We start from the raw sequence: 21,718 nt of genomic DNA, 5'->3' as shown, positions 1-21,718 counted from the left end.
GATGGAATGATTCAATCCTTCAACTTAGATTTCAAAGAGTAGCAAACATATATCCTTTGCTTAAATTTATTTTTCAATTTACACTTATAAAAACACGAACGTAAATTCACTTTTAATTAAAATTACTTTTACAAAAATTAATTTAACCAAAATCTAGTTTAGTCATTTTGCCTTTGATCTCACAAACAACACAACAATGAAATGAAAGTAAATAATTTAAGGGTGATACCAGCTTAAAATACTTTTTTTTTTGGGTACATCGATCCAACTTAAAATACTCATTAATTAAGGAATTTAAAGATGGAATTTTACGTCAATTTTTTTTTTTTTTTAAATTTTTAGAAATTCAATTTTCAATGTGTTTATTGGACATTGAACATATATAGTTTAATATAATTTCAATTTTTTTTTTATTGAATAGTCTAGTGACCAGAATTTTTTCTTTTCAAATGTGAATTTTTTCTACATCATCGCTAAATTGAAGAAAATTGATAATCAGTTGAAATGGGTTGAAACCCTAAATTGAAGAAGCTCCGTTTGTTGGTCTCTCAAAACTCTGTCTGAATGATACAGACAGAAAGACATTCCTCTCCTCAATCATCGCTCAAATGTCATTCTTAAGGTTCACCTTTCATTCTTCTTCTTCTTCTTCTTCTTCTTCTTTTTCTGTTTCCTTCTTAAGGCGATTATACTCTCACTCTCCATTTCATGTTAATAATGCTGATGATGCTATTTCCTCATTCAATCGCATGCTTCGTATGAATCCAACCCCATCCATTGTTGAATTTTGCAAGATTTTAGCTTCCCTTATTAAGATGAAACATTACCCCACTGCTATTTCACTTTCTAACCAATTGGAATTTAATGGAATTAGGCCAGATATTGTTACTTTCAACATCTTGATCAATTGTTACTGCCACGTTCCTCAAATGACTTTTGCCTTTTCTCTATTGGCTAAGATTCTCAAGTTGGGTTATCAGCCTGATGTCATAACTTTAACGACTCTTATCAAAGGGTTGTGTTTTAACGGTAAGGTGAAGGAAGCACTGCATTTTCACGACCATGTGGTTGCACATGGATTTCACCTCGACCATGTTAGCTACGAGACCTTGATCAATGGACTATGTAAAATTGGGGAAACAAGGGCTGCCTTGCAAGTTCTAAGACAAATTGAAGGGAAATTGCTCAAGCCTAATGTGGTAATATACAACACAATTATTGATAGTTTGTGTAAAGATAAGCTTTTAATAGATGCTAAGGATTTATATTCTGAAATGATTGTAAAGGGCATTTCTCCTGATGTTATTACTCACACTTCTCTGATATATGGATTTTGCATAGTTGGTCAATTAAAAGAAGCAATTGGACTTTTAAATGAAATGTTTGTATTCGGAAAACTCAATGGAGATGTTTATATCTTTAGTATATTGCTCGATGCTTTATGCAAGGAAGGAAATGTCAAAGAAGCTAAAAATGTGTTAGCTGTTATGGTGAAACAAGGTATCAAACCAAATGTTGTTACTTATACTTCATTACTAGATGGGTATTGCCTAGTTAATGAAGTCAATAAAGCCAAAGTTATATTCAACACTATGGTTCAAAGAGGAGTGATTCCTGATGTTAATTGCTATAATGTCATGATTAATGGGTTGTGTAAGATTAAAATGATGGATGAAGCCATGAACCTCTTAAAAGAAATGCAAAACAAGAAGCTTATTCCTGATGCAGTAACCTACAATTCTCTTATTGATGGTTTGTGCAAATCAGGGAGAATCTCTCATGCTTGGGAGCTTCTTGAAGAGATGAATGATAGAGGTCAACCTGCCAATGTAATCACTTACACTTCTTTATTGCATGCTTTATGTAAAAACCATCATGTTGACAAGGCAATTGCATTGGTTAAGAAAATTAAAATCCAAGGTATTCAACCAGATATGTTCACATACAGTGTACTTATCGATGGACTATGCAAGGAAGGGAGACTTAGGAACGCACAAGAGATTTTTCAGGATCTTTTGATTAAAGGCTATAATGTAACAGTCCGGACATATAATATTATGATCAATGGTCTTTGTAAAGAGGGTTTGTTTGATGAAGTAAAGGCCTTGTTGTCAAAAATGGAGGATAATGGTATCATTCCTAATGCTGTAACTTATGAAACTATTATTTGTGCTCTCTTTCATAAAGATGAGAATGAAAAGGCGGAGAAACTTCTTCGTGAAATGATTGCTAGAGGACTATTGCAACAGTAACTATAGGTAAGATGTTTTCTCAATATATAATTGGTTATTTTGATGACAATTATGTAATTATTATGATTTATTTATTTTGTTGGTAGTTAGATATACAAAAGAATTGGGGGGACTACTCAGTGGTCTCACTATCCCTTTGATATTAATCAAAAGTCATTAATGGTCGATTCTTTCTTTTTTTGACACAGTTATCCTTTATATTTGCATTGTACTGTCAGTCAGCTTCATGGTTGTTATCAGAATGTATCCTGGTCGAGTATCATAAGCAGTGGTGGTGAAGCTAAAGTGTGTTGGTCTGTTGTTAAGCTTCAGAGGTCGTTTTCTTGTCCTTAGTGTAGTAGTGGCAGACTTGCCTATGCAGGAAAAGCAGATTACAAAGGTGTTAACTAATAGAGGAAGGCTTTGAGTGTTGGGGTTGAATTGCACAGAGTGGCAGTAGCAAGGGTAAGTAGAGGCTTTTTGAAGGAAGGGTGTGAAGGTATTGGGGGAGGCAACTTGGATAGTGTGGTTCGAAACTTGGTAATTTCTCAAGTGTTGGTACATTGATAGATTGGTTACTGAGTTTTTAGTTTTGATTGCAATTGTACATTGAATGGCTGAACTCAGTGCCGTGTTGTAAGAGTGCATTTGGCTTCAGCCTGTTATGATGAGACGATACTGCAAATTTATGCAGGTGGCAAGCATTTTAGAACTTGATGATCTATCTAGTACCTACTGTGATTGTTTTGAAGTACATATTGTGTTTAATCTGGTTTGTTGCGCTCTATCGGACCACTCAAGTTACGCTCTACATGTTCATTCCTGAGTGTGGGTGGAGTGTGTTAAGAGTCTCATGTTATATAATATAAGGTCTGAAAATAATTTTATAATTGGGCTAGAACTGTTCAGTTCAGATAGATAACTAAACCGAACCATAACAATGGTTCAGAAGAACTGAACCGAAATGCTATAGTCTTCATCCAAACCGAACTGAACCGGATTAATGGTTCGGTGAACCAGTTCTTAATTTCGAACCGAACTGTTGTCATACAATTTTTTTTCCAAACCAAACTGTATTTTTTGGGTGAACCGAACTGTGTTTAAGACGTCCTTATGTTGCTAGTGATAATGTAACATCATATTTAAAGCTTTACCCCAAGATGTATTCTGGCCTTCTATGATGCTTGAATTTCATTTGGGCTGTAACTCTATTCTATTTTAGCCGACTGTGAAGTTTATCATGCAAATATATTCACAAAGCTGCCATATTCTGTGAGCTCAGGTTCTCTCCATATGCAAGTTTTTGGTATGTTTACTAACTCTTCCTTTGTTTCAGGCTCAAAGGGATGAAATAATACTATGTTATTTTAGAATATTTTCTGTCCCTAAATCTAAAAAAATGAGGTGAAAAATATCTGGTTAAAAGTCAATTTTTCTCCTTCTTTCGAATAGACACATCAAATGTCTTGAAGCTAGTTTTAAACCACATGAAGAGACCAATAATGCAAAGTTGTTAAACTGCTGTTATAGCGGCTCTATTGCGTAGCAGAATTTTAATTAATCACTATTGTTCTGCGTTTCGCTATTTAGTACGAAGTGTTTCAAATGCTGGCGTCACAGATTTTTAACAAACCGCTATTTTCCAAGACCCGCGATTGACAACACTGATAATGAAAAGTAATAACCTGACTTACCTATGATGGCCTGTGGTTTGTTACTGGAACTTTCTGTCTTAAAGTTTATATATGTCTTCTTGGGAATGTTGGCCTTTCGTTCTGTTGTCATTGGCTTACCTAAAGATCTATCCAAGGACATGACTTCCATTAGAGTTTTTTACTCTGAGAAATGTGGTAATATGTAGTTTGTTTACGAAATAATACAATAACAATTACTCTGATGTGTAAAGAAAATATGAATGCATCTCTGACATATGATGGAATGATTCAATCCTTCAACTTAGATTTCAAAGAGTAGCAAACATATATACTTTGCTTAAATTTATTTTTCAATTTACACTTATAAAAACACGAACATAAATGCACTTTTAATTAAAATTACTTTTACAAAAATTAATTTAACCAAAATCTAGTTTAGTCATTTTGCCTTTTATCTCACAAACAACACAACAATGAAATGAAAGTAAATAATTTAAGGGTGATACCATCTTAAAATACTTTTTTTTTTGGTACATCCAACTTAAAATACTCATTAATTAAGGAATTTAAAGATAGAATTTTACGTCATTTTTTTTTAAAAAAATTTTTAGAAATTCAATTTTCAATGTGTTTATTGGACATTGAACATATATAGTTTAATATAATTTCATTTTTTTTATCAAATAGTATAGTGACTAGAATTTTTTTTTTCAAATGTGAATAAATGGAGTGTTTGATGTTCGAATTCTGTCTAATAATGTAATGTCCCAACCAACTTAGTTATAATGACCAACCGTACTATCTAATTAATTTACCGTACACTTTTTTTTTTGACAAATACTGTACACTTTTTCTAAAACATTTTAGTTTTGTAAAATTTTACTACCTTCACCCCTAAATATAAATTTTCATGCAAAAATTTCTTGTGCTTTTTTATAAATTCTCTTTGAACTTCTTTTTTTAATAATGGAATTTTAGGGTGAGGGGATAGTGTCCCGGTCCAAGTTAGGAAAGATCTCAGACTCAAAGAATTAATGCTTGCAAAAATATTTACATTTACCTCCCTCTAAAAACACTAGTAGGACTTGAAATTGAGCCTTAGATTTCAAAGAGTAGCAAACATATATACTTTCAAATTTTATTTTTAATTTATTTTCAATTTTGTCACATGTGGCAGCCAATTTGTATATGTGGACAGACACATGACACTTTGACATACTGACACGTGTACTGTTCAAACGGTGTTAGTGACAAAACTAACTGAAAGGACTAACTTGAAACCTAAAATAAACGTAAAGGACTAAATTGATACTTTTTAAACGTAAGGGACCAAATTGAAACATAAAATAAATGTAAGAGATCAAATGTGTAGTTAAGCCTAACAAATATATACCGTAAAAGATAAATTAAAAATATTAAAATAATGGATAGATATTAGCATAATAGAAATAGGTCGATCCACAAATCCTAGCTCAAATGGTGAAAATACCGAAATTGCTAGTGTCGGACGTCATGACCGAGGTTCGAACCCCGATCACTCTATTTTGTGTATGTGAGTTTTTAATGGTTTTGTCATTTCGTCTATCAAAAAAGAAAAAGAAAGAAATAGGTACAAAATATGGCGGATGCTAACATGGACCAGCTAACCAAATGGTCCATGATGGACTACTACTTTTCGGTGGCGGCTCGCACACATGTGCGAGGCGTGCGACGGCATCGGGCCTCAAAATTTTGAGGGCCTCAGCTCAAAATTTCGAGGTCCTATAATATTACTTATATATTATTTATACTTATAAAATATCAGATGTATATTAATAGATAATTTTTTGGCCCTAAACTAATAGTTATATATTATTAATGTTCATATAATATCATACGAGTATCAATAAATTAGTTAGCTATACTCGTAAATATAGTTTTAGTCCATTTTTATCTTTGCATAAAATTTAACCTTAGATTAGGAGATTCTTTTTTGACGTTATATACAAAGATAATTATTTTGTATTTCTTATCTCATTTGATTTTGTTAAGAAAGTGGTTAATTCATCTTGAAATTAGTTTGTTTAGGTGTTGTTAGAGTTAGTTACAACCAACTTGTTAGTTAAAGTTTGTTAGTAACTAACTAGGTAGTTAGGGAATTAGTTTAGGCCTAAGGGATGAGCTTGCTTGTTACACAAGTCACCCTATATAAAGTGCAACTAGTGCATTATATTGTAATCAATTTTTTGTGGCCCATTAAGGAAGAATAAAATCTCTATTTCCCTAAGTCTTTCATGTTCAGTTGTTAATCAATTTCATCAAGAAACTTGTTCATCTTGTACATAGCAGTTTCTGCAAAACTGCTAGTTTGCCCAAGGTCAAGCCTACGTGCCTGCTGAGCCTTGCCTGCAATCCTGCGCGCGCGCCTGCCTGCTTACCAGCTGCTGAGCCTGCCAAGCCTGCAGCTTGTGCTGGTGAACCATTGTCTTGCTTGCTTTTGATGCGCCAACAATTGGCATCAAGAGCCTGGTTCTATCACAGGACAAGAGTGAATTGTGAAGGAATCAAGTGGAGAAACACAAAGTGAAGCTGTGTAGATTGATTTCTTGAAATTTCAAGATGAACACCCAAGGTTTTGGTACAAACATTCTGATTCTTGATGGGAAGAATTGGGATAGATGGAGTGCAGTGATGAAGTCCATATTTGGAGCACAAGAGTGTCTTGAGGTAGTAGTGAATGGATACGATGAGTTGGGAGCAAATCCAACTAATGATCAGAGAAATACATATAAAGAAAACAAGAAAAAAGACTGCAAGGCTTTGTTCTATATCCAGCAGAATTGTGATGCACAGCATTTTGAAAAGATTTCAAAATCAACTAAGTCCAAAGAAGCTTGGGATATACTCGAGGGTTACCATGATGGTGGAATCAAGGTCAAGAAGGTGAAATTGCAGGCCTTTAGGAGGCAATATGAGTCTATGGTGATGGAAGAGGATCAAAAAGTAAGTGACTTCTTCTCAAAACTTCTTGCACTTGTTCATCAAATGCAAAACTGTGGAGAGACTGTCACTGATGAAATGGTAGTAGAGAAAGTGCTTAGATCCTTAACTCCAAACTTTGATAATGTAGTAATAGCTATTGAGTATGTGAAAGATACAGCTACTATGAAAATTGAGGAATTACAAAGTTCTTTGGAAGCACATGAGATTAAAGTTCTCAGCAGAGGTTCAGAAAAGAAAGAACAACAAGCCTTGCAAGCTCAAACCAACAAGAAAGAAGAAAATGGCAAGAACTACAAAAAGAAAGGCAAAGATAAACCAAAGTGGCTTAAAGATCAGAGTTCAAAAACTGATGACAAAGCTGAATCCTCTAAAGGAGGAGGTTTTGCCAAAGGTAAGAACAAAAAGAAGAACTTTGATAAAAGCAAGGTGAAATGCTACAATTGTGAGAAGCTTGGCCATTTTGTAGATGAGTGTTGGTACAAGAAAGATCAACAAGAGGCTAATGTTGTAGAAGAAAGTGATGTCAAGTCTGTCTTGATGATGGCTACTATAGGGGATGAATGTGAGAAGAATGAAGAATGGTTTCTTGATTTAGGATGTTCAAATCATATGACACCACATAGAGAATGGTTAACCAATTTTGATGCAAGCAAAAGGTCTAGTATAAAACTAGCAGATGGGAGAAAACTTGCTGCTGAAGGTATTGGTAACATAGTGATCAAAAGTAAGAAGGGAGGTAAAGTGATCATCTCTGAAGTGTTATTTGTCCCTGGTATGAATTGCAATTTGCTCAGTTTAGGTCAATTGGTGCAAAGAGGGTTCTCTGTAAGTATGGAGGATAATGCACTGAAGCTGTTTGATAAAATGAAGAACTTGATCTTGATGTGCAGCTTGTCAAACAACAGAACTTACAAGTGTAAAATCTCAAGTGTAGATATGATGTGCATGTCTACCACAGTGATTGATGAGGTTGAAGCACTTTGGCACAAAAGGTATGGACACTTGAACTATAGAAGCCTCAGTGATTTAAATTCTAAGGAATTGGTGTATGGCCTGCCTAAGTTTAAGACTAAGAAGTCCATATGTGAGATATGTGTGAAGAGTAAACACAGTAGAAAACCTTTTGTAGCTGAAATGCCTAAGAGAGCTAGTGGTGTATTGCAAGTTATTCATAGCGACATCTGTGGTCCATTTGAAGCTGCATCATTAGGGGGAAGCAAGTATTTCATCACATTTGTTGATGAATACAGCAGAATGATCTGGTTATACACTTTGAAGCTAAAAAGTGAAGCTTTAGAAGTGTTCAAGAAGTTTAAAGTCTTAATTGAAAAAGAAAGTGAGAAAACAATTAAGATTCTGAGAACAGATGGTGGTGGAGAGTACACCTCAAGAGAGTTTGAGAACTTCTGTACTAATCAAGGCATTACACATGAAGTTACTGCTCCATACACACCACATCACAATGGACTAGCTGAAAGAAGAAACAGAACATTGTTAGATATGGCAAGAAGCATGATTAAGCAGAAGAATTTGCCACACAAGTTCTGGGGTGAAGCAGTACTTACTGCAGCCTACATTCTGAACAAATGTCCAACTAAGAAACTGAAAGTTGTGCCAGAGGAAGCTTGGTGTGGGAGGAAGCCAAGTGTGAAACACCTCAAGGTTTTTGGCTCATTATGCTATAAACATGTACCAGATGCTAGAAGAACCAAACTTGAGGATAAAAGTGAAATAATGATACTCATAGGATATCATCCAACTGGTGCCTACAAGCTATACAATCTAGTTACTCAGAAGGTTCACATTAGCAGGGATGTAATTGTGAATGAAGAAGAGAAATGGAAATGGGAGAAGGAACCAGTGTACAATAGTGAATTGCAGTCAACCTTCATCTATCCAAGTTCAAGTGATGAATCTGATGGAGGTGATGAAGGTGAACCTGCTGCTGAAACTATTCAGAATCAAGGTACAGATAGTGATGGTAATATGAATTTATCAAGTGATGATGATGACAGAATTCATATGATTGCAAGGACTCAAAGAACCAAACGTGTACCAGCTAGATTGAATGATTGTGAAGTTACTCAAGACAATGCAGTGAATGATGAGGGTGATCTCATTCACTTTGCATTACTAGCTGATTCTGAACCATTGAACTACAGAGATGCTTTGAAAAGTAATGTGTGGAAGAAGGCAATGGAAGAAGAGCTGAGGTCAATTGAGAAAAACCAGACCTGGAAGCTAGTTGACTTGCCAGACAAGAAAAAGAAGATTGATGTGAAATGGGTGTTCAAAGTGAAATTGAACCCTGATGGCACAATTTCAAAGCATAAAGCAAGGTTAGTTGCTAGAGGATTCTTACAGAAACATGGAATTGACTACAATGAAGTATTTGCACCAGTTGCTAGAATAGAGACTGTGAGGTTGGTTGTAGCATTGGCCTGTAAGAACAAATGGAGCCTGTACCATCTGGATGTGAAATCAGCATTTCTGAATGGTCCACTTGATGAGGAAGTGTATGTGTCACAGCCTCCAGGTTTTGAAATAAAAGGAAAAGAATCAATGGTGTATAAGCTGTATAAGGCACTATATGGCTTGAAACAGGCTCCTAGAGCATGGAACAAAAGGATTGATGACTTTCTGATTCAGATAGGGTTTAAAAAGTGTGCTGCTGAGTTTGGTGTATATGTACATTGCCCTAAAGATGAAGATATTGTCATAATCTGCTTGTATGTTGATGACTTGCTCATAACTGGAAGTAGAATTGCAGAAATTGCAAAAGTGAAAGATAAGCTCAAAAGTGAATTTGAAATGTCTGATCTTGGTGAACTTTCATTCTTTATAGGAATGGAATTTATGAGAAGAGGAGATGGTATAGTAATGCACCAGCATAAGTATATTGGTGAATTGCTTGATAAATTTGAAATGGAAAGCTGCAATCCATTGTCAAATCCATCAGAGACAAATACAAAAATTGATGAGTGCTCAGATGAAGAGAAGGTTGATCCAACTGTGTTCAGACAAATAGTTGGCTCATTGAGGTATGTGTGCAACAGTAGGCCTAATATATGTTATGCTGTGAGTGTTATCAGCAGATTTATGCATGATCCAAGGAAGTCACACATGATAGCTGCTAAGAGAATCCTCATATATCTCAAAGGTACTTTGGAAATTGGCTTGCTATTCCCTATTGGTACAAACAGTGCAGGGAGTACTTTGATAGGGTATTCTGATAGTGATTGGTGTGGAGACATAACTGATAGGAGGAGCACATCAGGGTATGTTTTCAAGTTCAATAATGCTGCAATCTCTTGGTGTACAAAGAAACAAGCTGTGACTGCTCTCTCATCTTGTGAAGCTGAGTATATAGCAGGCACCTTTGCAGCATGTCAAGCAATTTGGTTGAATTCAGTGATGATAGAAATCAAGTGTGAACCAGTGAAGCCTCTAATTCTAAGGATTGATAACAAGTCTGCTATAAGTCTTGCTAAAAATCCAATTTCACATGGCAGGAGCAAGCACATTGCTACCAGATTTCATTTCATTAGGGAACAAGTGACAAATGGAATGATTGAAGTGCAGTATTGTCCAACTGAGGTACAGCTTGCAGATGGTTTTACAAAGGCTGTGAAGCTTGACAGGTTTGAGTTTTTAAGGAGGAGCTTAGGACTGGTTGTTTGCAATTCAAGCATGAATTAAGGAGGAGTGTTAAGAAAGTGGTTAATTCACCTTGAAATTAGTTTGTTTAGGTGTTGTTAGAGTTAGTTACAACCAACTTGTTAGTTAAAGTTTGTTAGTAACTAACTAGGTAGTTAGGGAATTAGTTTAGGCCTAAGGGATGAGCATGCTTGTTACACAAGTCACCCTATATAAAGTGCAACTAGTGCATTATATTGTAATCAATTTTTTGTGGCCCATTAAGGAAGAATAAAATCTCTATTTCCCTAAGTCTTTCATGTTCAGTTGTTAATCAATTTCATCAAGAAACTTGTTCATCTTGTACATAGCAGTTTCTGCAAAACTGCTAGTTTGCCCAAGGTCAAGCCTGCGTGCCTGCTGAGCATTGCCTGCAATCCTGCGCGCGCGCCTGCCTGCTTACCAGCTGCTGAGCCTGCCAAGCCTGCAGCTTGTGCTGGTGAACCATTGTCTTGCTTGCTTTTGCTGCGCCAACAGATTTAATGCAATTGGTTTAATATTGATAATCTATATGTTTACAAAAATAAAAATAATTTTTTATATTATACGCGATTTAAATCGACAATTTTAAAAATAAAAAAAATTAAATTTTTTATATTAAAGGGCCACTTTTATATTTTGCACAGAGCCTCCTAAAACCCAGAGACGCCCCTGCTACTTTTCACAATTTCATTTTCAATCTTAACCATTGGATGAAACAAGTGCACAAAGATTATTATACACTTCAAACACTCAATAAAATGTATTTTGATTTCTTTTCCTTTGTCACATCTCGTCAGCCTCAATCTTCTCTGTTTAGACTCTTTCAGTCTTTCTCCCCCATTACTTTCAACTCTCGACTATGTAGGCTTAACTACACATTTGGTTCTTTACGTTTATTTTAGGTTTCAATTTGGTCCCTTACGTTTAAAACGTATCAATTTGGTCCCTTACATTTTCATCGTTAGTATTAGTTAGTCCTTTCCGTTAGATTTTAAGTTAACTCCGTTTAAAAATGTCACGTGGCTAATGTTTCAAATTTGTCCCTTGTCATCTCCATCATCCACCGTTGATTAAAAAAAGACCATATTTGATTATCATAGACCCCCCACACTAAATAATAAACACACCTCTTCCCCTCACCATTGCAAACCTTTCCTGCAACCCATGGCTCAACCTACTCACCGTGAAATTCCCCTTTCTTTTCTTTTGGTAATTTTACTGATTGAAAAATTAAAATTCATATATATATATATATATATATATATATATATATATATATATATATATGTGCTGAGCAATCAAGAGCAATTGAAAAATAAATAACAAAGAAGAACAAATCAAGTGCAATCAATGGTTAATTTTTCGATTTGGTAGAAAACCTATTTTTTAGATCTGCAATTTTTCTGAGACTGAGTTAATGATTTTCAAAATTAACAAAGAGATTTTGGAAAAAAGAAATTGGGAAAAAAAAAGATGAAGTTCTGGACAAAAGAAATTGGATTTTTTATGTTTGATTTTTGTAGAAATTTGCATAAACCCAACCTCAATAGATCTGAGTTTTTAAGTTTCATTTTAAGTTTTGTTGTTGAAATTGTTTTATTTTAGTTTTGGGTGTGGTGGTAGTGATTTTGGTGGTGTTGGTAGAGAGAAGAAGGTGATGGTGGTGTTGAGTGAAGGAGGTGATGAACAAAAAGATGAATCATAATTTAGTGTTGGGTGGTCTATAATAATCATAAGTAGTCCTTTTTTTAAAACGGATTTAACTTAAAATCTAACGGAAAGGACTGATCAATGCTAAAGATGAAAACGTAAGGGACCAAATTGATACGTTTTAAACGTAAGGGACTAAATTGAAACCTAAAATAAACATAAAAGACTAAATATATAGTTAAGCCTCGCTATGTATTTTGTTTTTAATTTAAAATTGTCCAGATAAAAATAAAAATTGAGAATGACAAATATAAATTCAATTATTTATTAAATATTTTTAGGAAGTTTGCCAAGAAAAAATAAAAATTGGATAAAAAAAAATACAAAGCTTACTGGGTTTGGTATGGATTTCCTATTGAATGGCGGCAAACACCATGTCATCCATATGCCTAAAATTACTCGTGGGTGGTTGAGGAAAAATAGAAAAAACCAATATTGATATATTCTTTCAACAGTTTTTTTTTTTTATAACAAAATTCTTTTAACAGTTTAGATTCCAGCGTCGTTCAGGTTAGACATAAATAAGTTTGCGCGCACAAATATACATATAAATATATTAGATTGATTTTTTTTTTTAATATACAATTATAATAATTTTTTTTACGAATTACAATAATATCTTAATAAACATAATAAGCGAGATGAATATCCAAAGCAAGAATAAAAAATGTAACAAAACCAATAATAAATTAGTTCTTGTGATAAGGTTCTTTGACCCTTTAAGCAGTTGGTCATGACCTCTGTGTATAGAAAAAATTCAGTTGGCTGGAAAAAACTCACCTAATGTGTATCATAGATTCCCTAATAAAGATTAATCATCATAATGACAATATAAACATCATACATACATCATGGCATAAGAATATATAACAAATAAATAGACAAAAGATATATAGGTATATAACCTCTATGCCACGTAATGAAAACTCCAATAATAAAAAAATTAAGATACGAATCATTAGTCTATATATGAAACTCTCTATGATACTCTTGTTGGAGATGCTCTAATGAGCTGAAGTATAAATTACAAAAAAAAAAACTTGTATAAACATATGAGTAGAAATATATGTTTCCTATAATTATATATATATAAAAAAATGGTCTCGGTATTAATATGTAAGTAGAATTATGGTTCGCCATTGAAATATAAAAAAATAAAAATAGGTCGACATACTATTATATATAAATATAGGTTTGAGTATAAGTTACGTGAAAATATACTACTGAATAGAGATATTGGTCCACGTAGAAATTACCAAATAATAGGCTATTGTATTAATATATAAGTAAAATATAGGTCCTCGTATAAATTATGACCCATTAAAAAAATATAGTTCAATTTATTAATATATGAGTATAAATACAGGCTCCCGTATAAAAATTAGACAGTCATATTAACATTAATATGAGTATAAATTACAAAAAAAAATTGTCCGACTATAAATATAGATATTTTTATAATGGGTTATAAAAGATTTAATTGAATGAGTTTTTCACTTATCTAATCTGACGGTATGTCAGCTGTCTAACCTTTCTTCTCCTTTTCTTCATAGCCGCCGCCCCCCACCTTAACCTAGTTTTTTTCTTCTTGATCTATCAAGGAGGGGTGGTTTTAGGGTCAATTTTTGACCCAAAATCACCCTTCATAATTGTTTTTCCTTTTCTTCTTTATTTAAATAAGTGATTTTCACATTGATCAAGTTTTTCTTTTGTGTTTTCTTTTTTGTGATTTCGTCGTCTGAGTGCGGCGTTGTGTTGTTCGTCGTCTTGTGCGACGTTTTTGTTGTCCCGTATTGTGCGGTGTTCATTTGATTTCTATTGAAAAGATCGGCTTCAGTCAATTACAGATTCAACCAATGATTTGGGCTTCAACGCTGCAGATCCGAAGGCATGGATACTTCAGTGACTTTAACTTTATCATATTATTTGTTGTAGGTATTTTGCCATTGTATACTATTAACTCGGATGCTGTGAGTGTTGTTCGCAGATTCATTCTTTACGCTTTTAGCGATGTTGATTATGTGGTTGTTTTTGATGTAATCTATCAATTTGAATGAATGAATATCATTTTGTTATTGTCAAAAAAAAGATTTAATTGAATGTCACGTTTCACGTAAGTAAACTCTCTAATTGAAGTTTTTTTTTGGAACCAAATTGAAGTTTTTTTTTTTAATAATGGGTTAGAGGCAATTGAATTGAATTTCACGTAAACAAGCTCTCTAATTTTATTTTTTTTAATAATGGGTTAGAGAAGATTCAATTGAATGCCACATAAGCAAACTCTCTAATTGATTTTTTATTTTATTTTATAATGGGTTAGCAGATATTAAATTGAAGGTCACGTAAGCAAGCTCTCTAATTGAAGATTTTTTTTAATAATGAGTTAGAGAAGATTCAATTAAATGTTATTATGTCATGTAAGCAAGCTCACTAATTGAAATATTATTTTTCTTAATAATGGGTTAGAGAAGATTCATTTGAATGTCACGTAAGCAAACTCTCTAGTTGAAGATATTTTTTTTAATTGGTTAGAGAAGATTCAATTGAATGTTGCAGTAAGCAAACTCTCTAATTGAAGATCATTATTATTTTTAATAATTGAAGATTATGTAAGCAAGCTCTTTAATTGAATATTTTTATTTTATTTATAATGGGTTAAAGAATATTCAATTGAATTTCACGTAAGCAATCTCTCTAATTGAATATCACCTAAACAATTTATATTGAGAATGCACGAGAGACATCCGCAAAAATTTTGTAATGTATATAATAGAGAATATTGTAGGTATATATTATTATAATTACTTTTAATATATTAGCGGATTGAGTTCCTATTTTTAAGTTTTTTGTTTAGAATTGAGTTGATGATCGAGCTGAGGACATATAACATACTACCTAATTTTTTTATCACTAGACCAAATTTAATTGCTTAATTTCTATTTTTATGTGTAGGTTGATGTATTTATCTCTTGCTCTCTCCCTCTATCATTTCTTTTGAATAACTTATTTGATATTATTAGGTTTATTTTCCATTTTTATGTGATGTTTTTACATTCAAGAGTAAAAATTTAAAATATTATTAAAATTGATGACAACAAGTTATATAACTTTGAAAATGTATAAATTATTTAGACTTCGAAAAATAAATAATCATGTTTAAAATATATTAAAATAAAAAGTATGAAAATAAATATTAAAATGACAAAAATTCATCAAGATTCATCATTTGTTCATCAACTTCTTCCTCTTCAAAATAAGATATCTCCAAATTAAATTTTACTTTCCTTAATCTTTCGTCCAATGTTCAACTTTCTCCCCTGTTCAACTGGTTCGAAGCTTGGCAGTGGATCCATCCAAAATAGCTTACCCATTGAAGTTTGTTAGCTCGATCGTGTTCTTAGCTTGATTAGGGTGACTAAGAAAAGTAGGGAGGTTTTGATGAATTAGGAAGAGCAAGTCAAGAATAACCCACCGATAGAACAAAACAAAAAATTTGTTGGTAGTTTGATTCTTGTAGTTGTAGAGGATTTAATTAAATTTATTTTTTGACAGATAGAAGATTTAATTAATAAATCATAATAATAATAATTATTTAACATCAAGTATTTTCTGTTTTTATTTTTTTTTAAATAAATAATATCTTGTGAAGTGAAAAGATGAGCATGATGAGTTTTATATTTTTATATATTTTGAATTGATAAAAATCTGAAAAGCGAGATGAATGATTGAAAAGAGATGTCAGTGAGTAGAAAAATCATGTGTGGAGTGTGTATAATATTATTGTGGACTAAAGATTAATTTAAAGGTAAATATTCACTTTCAGTCATGGACCACTTGTAATACATGTTCATATTAGAATGGATTTAATTGATATGCATCGACGGTGTAAAATAATTTTACACTGTCAATCAATACCAACCATGTTTTCCGCCACATCACTCCATTCCACCCCACTTTCTTAATATGACATGGCAAAATAATGGTTATTTATTGGACGATTGTGCAAAACTATTTTACACCGTCGGTGCATATCAATTAAACTCATTAGAATGGATTTAATTGATATGCACCGACGGTGTAAAATAATTTTACACTGTCAATCAATACCAACCATGTTTTCCGCCACATCACTCCACTTCACCCCACTTTCTTAATATGACATGGCAAAATAATGGTTGTTTATTGGACGATTGTGCAAAACTATTTTACACCGTCGGTGCATATCAATTAAACTCATTAGAATGGATTTAATTGATATGCACCGAGGGTGTAAAATAAGTTTACACTGTCAATCAATACCAACCATGTTTTCCGCCACATCACTCCACTCCACCCCACTTTCTTAATATGACATGGCAAAATAATGGTTGTTTATTGGACGATTGTGCAAAACTATTTTACACCGTCGGTGCATATCAATTAAACTCATTAGAATGGATTTAATTGATATGCACCGACGGTGTAAAATAATTTTACACTGTCAATCAATACCAACCATGTTTTCCGCCACATCACTCCACTCCACCCCACTTTCTTAATATGACATGGCAAAATAATGGTTGTTTATTGGACGATTGTGCAAAACTATTTTACACCGTCGGTGCATATCAATTAAACTCTATTACAATTTGCCTGAAAGGAAAATATAATATTTCATTTTCAATTAAATTTAACAAGTCTCTAAACAGTGTGTACTCCATTCCAATTGAAAAAGAAACCCTAAATTGAAGCTCCGTTTGTTCCTCTCCATCATCGCTCAAATGTCATTCTTAAGGTTCACCTTTCGATCTTCTTCTTCTTCTTCGTCTTCCATTTCTTACTTAAGGCGATTATACTCTCACTCTCCATTTCATGTTAATAATAATGTTGATAATGCTGTTTCTTCATTCCATAGCATGCTTCGTATGAATCCAACCCCATCCATTGTACAATTTGCCAAGATTTTAACTTATCTTGTTAAGATGAAACATTATCCCACTGCTATTTCCCTTTCTAACCAATTACAATTCAATGGAATTATGCCTGATATTGTTACTTTCAGTATATTGATCAATTGTTACTGCCACGTCGGTCATATGACTTTTGCCTTTTCTCTATTGGCTAAGATTCTCAAGTTGGGTTATCAGCCCAATGTCATAACTTTAACGACTCTTATCAAAGGTTTGTGTTTTAACGGTAAGGTGAAGGAAGCACTGCATTTTCACGACCATGTGGTTGCACATGGATTTCACCTCGACCAAGTTAGCTACGGGACCTTGATCAATGGACTCTGTAAAATTGGAGAAACAAGGGCTGCCTTGCAAGTTCTAAGACAAATTGAAGGGAAATTGGTCAAGCCTAATGTGGTAATATACAACACAATTATTGACAATCTGTGTAAAGATAAGCTTTTAAGAGATGCTTACGATTTATATTCTGAAATGATTGCAAACGGAGTTTCTCCTGATGTTGTTACTTACAATTCTCTGATATATGGATTTTGCATAGTTGGTCAATTGAAAGAAGCAATTAGACTTTTAAATGAAATGGTAGTATTCAGAAAACTCAATGGAGATGTTTATACCTTTAGTGTATTGCTCGATGCTTTATGCAAGGAAGGAAATGTCAAACAAGCTAAAAATGTCTTAGCTGTGATGATGAAAGAAGGTGTCCAACCAGATGTTGTTACTTATACTTCATTAATGGATGGCTATTGCCTAATTAATGAAGTCAATAAAGCCAAAGTTATATTCAGCACTATGGTTCAAAGAGGAGTGATTCCTGATGTTCATTGCTATAATGTCATGATTAATGGGCTGTGTAAGATTAAAATGATGGATGAAGCCATGAATCTATTTAAGGAAATGCAAAACAAGAAGATTATTCCTAATACAGTAACTTGCAATTCCCTTATTGATGGTTTGTGCAAATCAGGGAGAATCTCTCATGCTTGGGAGCTTCTTGAAGAGATGAATGATAGAGGTCAACCTGCTGATGTAATCACTTACACTTCTTTATTGCATGCTTTATGTAAAAACCATCATGTTGACAAGGCAATTGCATTGGTCAAGAAAATTAAAATCCAAGGTATTCAACCAGATATGTTCACATACAATATACTTATCGATGGACTATGCAAGGAAGGGAGACTTAGGAACGCACAAGAGATTTTTCAGGATCTTTTGATTAAAGGCTATAATGTAACAGTCCGGACATATAATATTTTGATCAATGGTCTTTGTAAAGAGGGTTTGTTTGATGAAGTAAAGGCCTTGTTGTCAAAAATGGAGGATAATGGTATCATTCCTAATGCTGTAACTTATGAAACTATTATTTGTGCTCTCTTTCATAAAGGTGAGAATGAAAAGGCGGAGAAACTTCTTCGTGAAATGATTGCTAGAGGACTATTGTAACAGTAACTATAGGTAAGATGATTTCTCAATATATAATTGGTTATTTTGATGACAATTATGTAATTATTATGATTTATTTGTTTTGTTGGTAGTTAGATATACAAAAGAAAAGGGGGGACTACTCAGTGGTCTCTCTATCCCTTTGATATTAATCAAAAGTCATTAATGGTCGATTCTTTCTATTTTTGACACAGTTATCCTTTATATTTGCATTGTACTGTCAATCAGCTTCATGGTTGTTATCAGAATGTATCCTGCACAAGTATCATAAGCAGTGGTGGTGAAGTTAAAGTGTGTTGGTCTGTTGTTAAGCTTCAGAGGTCGTTTTCTTGTCCTCAGTGTAGTAGTGGCAGACTTGCCTATGCAGGAAAAGCAGATTACAAAGGTGTTAACTAATAGAGGAAGGCTTTTAGTGTTGGGGCTGAATTGCACGGAGTGGCAGTAGCAAGGGTAAGTAGAGGCTTTTCGAAGGAAGGGTGTGAAGGTATCGGGGGAGGCAACTTGGATAGTGTGTTTCGAAACTTGGTAATTTCTTAAGTGTTGGTACATTGATAGATTGGTTACTGAGTTTTTAGTTTTGATTGCAATTGTACATTGAATGGCTGAACTCAGTGTCGTGTTGTAAGAGTGCATTTGGCTTCAGCCTGTTATGCTGAGACGATACTGCAAATTTATGCAGGTGGCAAGCATTTTTGAACTTGATGATCTATCTAGTACCTACTGTGATTGTTTTGAAGTACATATTGTGTTTAATCTGGTTTGGTGCGCTCTATCGGACCACTCAAGTTACGCTCTAGATGTTCATTCCTGAGTGTGGGTGGAGTGTGTTAAGAGTCTCACGTTATATAATATAAGGTCTGAAAATAATTTTATAATTGGGTTAGGACTGTTCAGTTCAGATAGATAACTAAACCGAACCATAACAATGGTTCAGAAGAACTGAACCGAAATGCTATAGTCTTCCTCCGAACCGAACTGAACCGGATTAATGGTTCGGTGAACCAGTTCTTAATTTCGAACCGAACTGTTGTCATACAATTTTTTTTCCAAACCAAACTGTATTTTTTGGGTGAACCGAACTGTGTTTAAGACGTCCTTATGTTGCAAGTAATAATAATGTAACATCATATTTAAAGCTTTACCTGTATTCTGGCGTTCTATGATGCTTGAATTTCATTTGGACTGTAACTCTATTCTATTTTAGCCGACTGTGAAGTTTATCATGCAAATATATTCACAAAGCTGCCATATTCTGTGAGCTCAGGTTCTCTCCATATGCAAGTTTTTGGTATGTTTACTAACTCTTCCTTTGTTTCAGGCTCAAAGGGATGAAATAATACTATGTTATTTTAGAATATTTTCTGTCCCTAAATCTACAAAAATGAGGTGAAAAATATCTGGTTAAAAGTCAAATTTTCTCCTTCTTTCGAATAGACACATCATATGTCTTGAAGCTAGTTTTAGACCACATGAAGAGACCAATAATGCAAAGTTCTTAAACTGCTGTTATAGCGGCTCTATTGCGTAGCAGAATTTTAATTAATCACCATTGTTCTGCGTTTCGCTATTTAGTACGAAGTGTTGCAAATGCTCGCGTCACAGATTTTTAACAAACCGCTATTTTCCAAGTGTTGCAAATTTGGATTGTACTTTGGTTTTTTGTCATTTTAGCTTATAAGTTTTGTGACTTTTGCAGGAAGAACAAATGTCTATAATTAAGGGAAAACAAGAAAATGGTGAAGAAATTGGTCTAAAATGGGAAGACACAAAAAATATGCCAATAACTTCAAGGGTCATACAAGAGACTCTAAGAGTAGCATCAATTTTGTCTTTTACTTTCAGAGAAGCAACTGAAGATGTTGAATATCAAGGTGATTATCAAATATGATATGATATTATTATCGACCTTAAATACAAGTAAAAAATGTATATGTATTTGATCCAAATTTAGTTAAATACATTTTTTTTTTTCCTTATATTTAAGATCATATGAAATTTATATTTCATTTCTTTTATACAACACAATTATTGATAGTTTGTGTAAAGATAAGCTTTTAATAGATGCTAAGGATTTATATTCTGAAATGATTGTAAAGGGCATTTCTCCTGATGTTATCACTCACACTTCTCTGATATATGGATTTTGCATAGTTGGTCAATTGAAAGAAGCAATTGGACTTTTAAATGAAATGTTTGTATTCAGAAAACTCAATGGAGATGTTTATATCTTTAGTATATTGCTCGATGCTTTATGCAAGGAAGGAAATGTCAAAGAAGCTAAAAATGTGTTAGCTGTTATGGTGAAACAAGGTATCAAACCAAATGTTGTTACTTATACTTCATTACTAGATGGGTATTGCCTAGTTAATGAAGTCAACAAGGCCAAAGTTATATTCAACACCATGGTTCAAAGAGGAGTGATTCGTAATGTTTGTTGCTATACTGTCATGATTAATGGGTTGTGTAAGATTAAAATGATGGATGAAGCCATGAACCTCTTAAAAGAAATGCAAAACAAGAAGCTTATTCCTGATGCAGTAACCTACAATTCTCTTATTGATGGTTTGTGCAAATCAGGGAGAATCTCTCATGCTTGGGAGCTTCTTGATGAGATGCAAGATAGTGGTCAACCTGCCAATGTGATCACTTACAGTTCTTTATTACATGCTTTATGTAAAAACCATCATGTTGATAAGGCAATTGCATTTGTCAAGAAAATTAAAGACAAAGGCATTCAACCAGATATGCGCACATACAATATACTCATGGATGGACTTTGCAAACAAGGGAGATTTCTGGACGCACAAGTGATTTTTAATGATCTTTTGATTAAAGGCTACAATGTTACAGTCCCCACATATAATATTATGATCCATGGTCTTTGTTCTGAGGGCTTGTTTGATGATGCTGAGTCCCTACTGTTAAAAATGGAAGACAATGGCTGTGTTCCTAATGCTATAACTTATGAAATAATTATCCGTGCTCTCTTTGAAAATGATGAGAATGATAAGGCATTGAAACTTTTACATGAAATGATTGGCAGTGGTCAATGAGGAGAACCAGTTTGAGT

General features: G+C 33.5%; 4 protein-coding genes across 4 annotated transcripts in view; all 4 read left to right on the top strand.

Moving 5' to 3' along the window:
* LOC123909996 (putative pentatricopeptide repeat-containing protein At1g12700, mitochondrial) overlaps positions 1-21,718 on the top strand; it is an 83,996-nt gene that overhangs the window by 33,653 nt on the left and 28,625 nt on the right. The gene's annotated exons all lie outside the window — the stretch shown is intronic.
* On the top strand, positions 434-3,674 carry LOC123909991 (pentatricopeptide repeat-containing protein At1g62670, mitochondrial-like). The gene is made up of 2 exons (XM_045960981.1): positions 434-2,258; positions 2,441-3,674. The coding sequence occupies exon 1, from the start codon at positions 609-611 to the stop codon at positions 2,250-2,252; it is 1,644 nt and encodes a 547-aa protein (XP_045816937.1). The 5' UTR covers positions 434-608; the 3' UTR covers positions 2,253-2,258; positions 2,441-3,674.
* LOC123909994 (pentatricopeptide repeat-containing protein At1g62670, mitochondrial-like) lies at positions 16,931-20,694 on the top strand. Its single transcript, XM_045960984.1, has 3 exons — positions 16,931-18,660; positions 18,877-19,936; positions 20,345-20,694. Exon 1 carries the CDS (start codon positions 17,017-17,019, stop codon positions 18,646-18,648), a length of 1,632 nt encoding a protein of 543 aa, XP_045816940.1. The 5' UTR covers positions 16,931-17,016; the 3' UTR covers positions 18,649-18,660; positions 18,877-19,936; positions 20,345-20,694.
* On the top strand, positions 20,733-21,701 carry LOC123904782 (pentatricopeptide repeat-containing protein At1g12300, mitochondrial-like). Its single transcript, XM_045954401.1, has one exon. It carries the CDS (start codon positions 20,733-20,735, stop codon positions 21,699-21,701), a length of 969 nt encoding a protein of 322 aa, XP_045810357.1.

This window comes from Trifolium pratense, linkage group LG2, assembly GCF_020283565.1.
Source record: "Trifolium pratense cultivar HEN17-A07 linkage group LG2, ARS_RC_1.1, whole genome shotgun sequence".
In the NCBI taxonomy this organism is placed as follows: domain Eukaryota; kingdom Viridiplantae; phylum Streptophyta; class Magnoliopsida; order Fabales; family Fabaceae; genus Trifolium; species Trifolium pratense.
Note: the sequence above shows the minus strand (reverse complement) of the source record. Positions and strands in the feature narration are given on the sequence as shown.

Excerpts from the sequence above, each read along its gene's own strand:
- LOC123909994 (XM_045960984.1), top strand. The coding sequence starts at position 17,017 with ATGTCATTCTTAAGGTTCACCTTTCGATCTTCTTCTTCTTCTTCGTCT.
- LOC123909991 (XM_045960981.1), top strand. The coding sequence starts at position 609 with ATGTCATTCTTAAGGTTCACCTTTCATTCTTCTTCTTCTTCTTCTTCT.
- LOC123904782 (XM_045954401.1), top strand. The coding sequence starts at position 20,733 with ATGATTGTAAAGGGCATTTCTCCTGATGTTATCACTCACACTTCTCTG.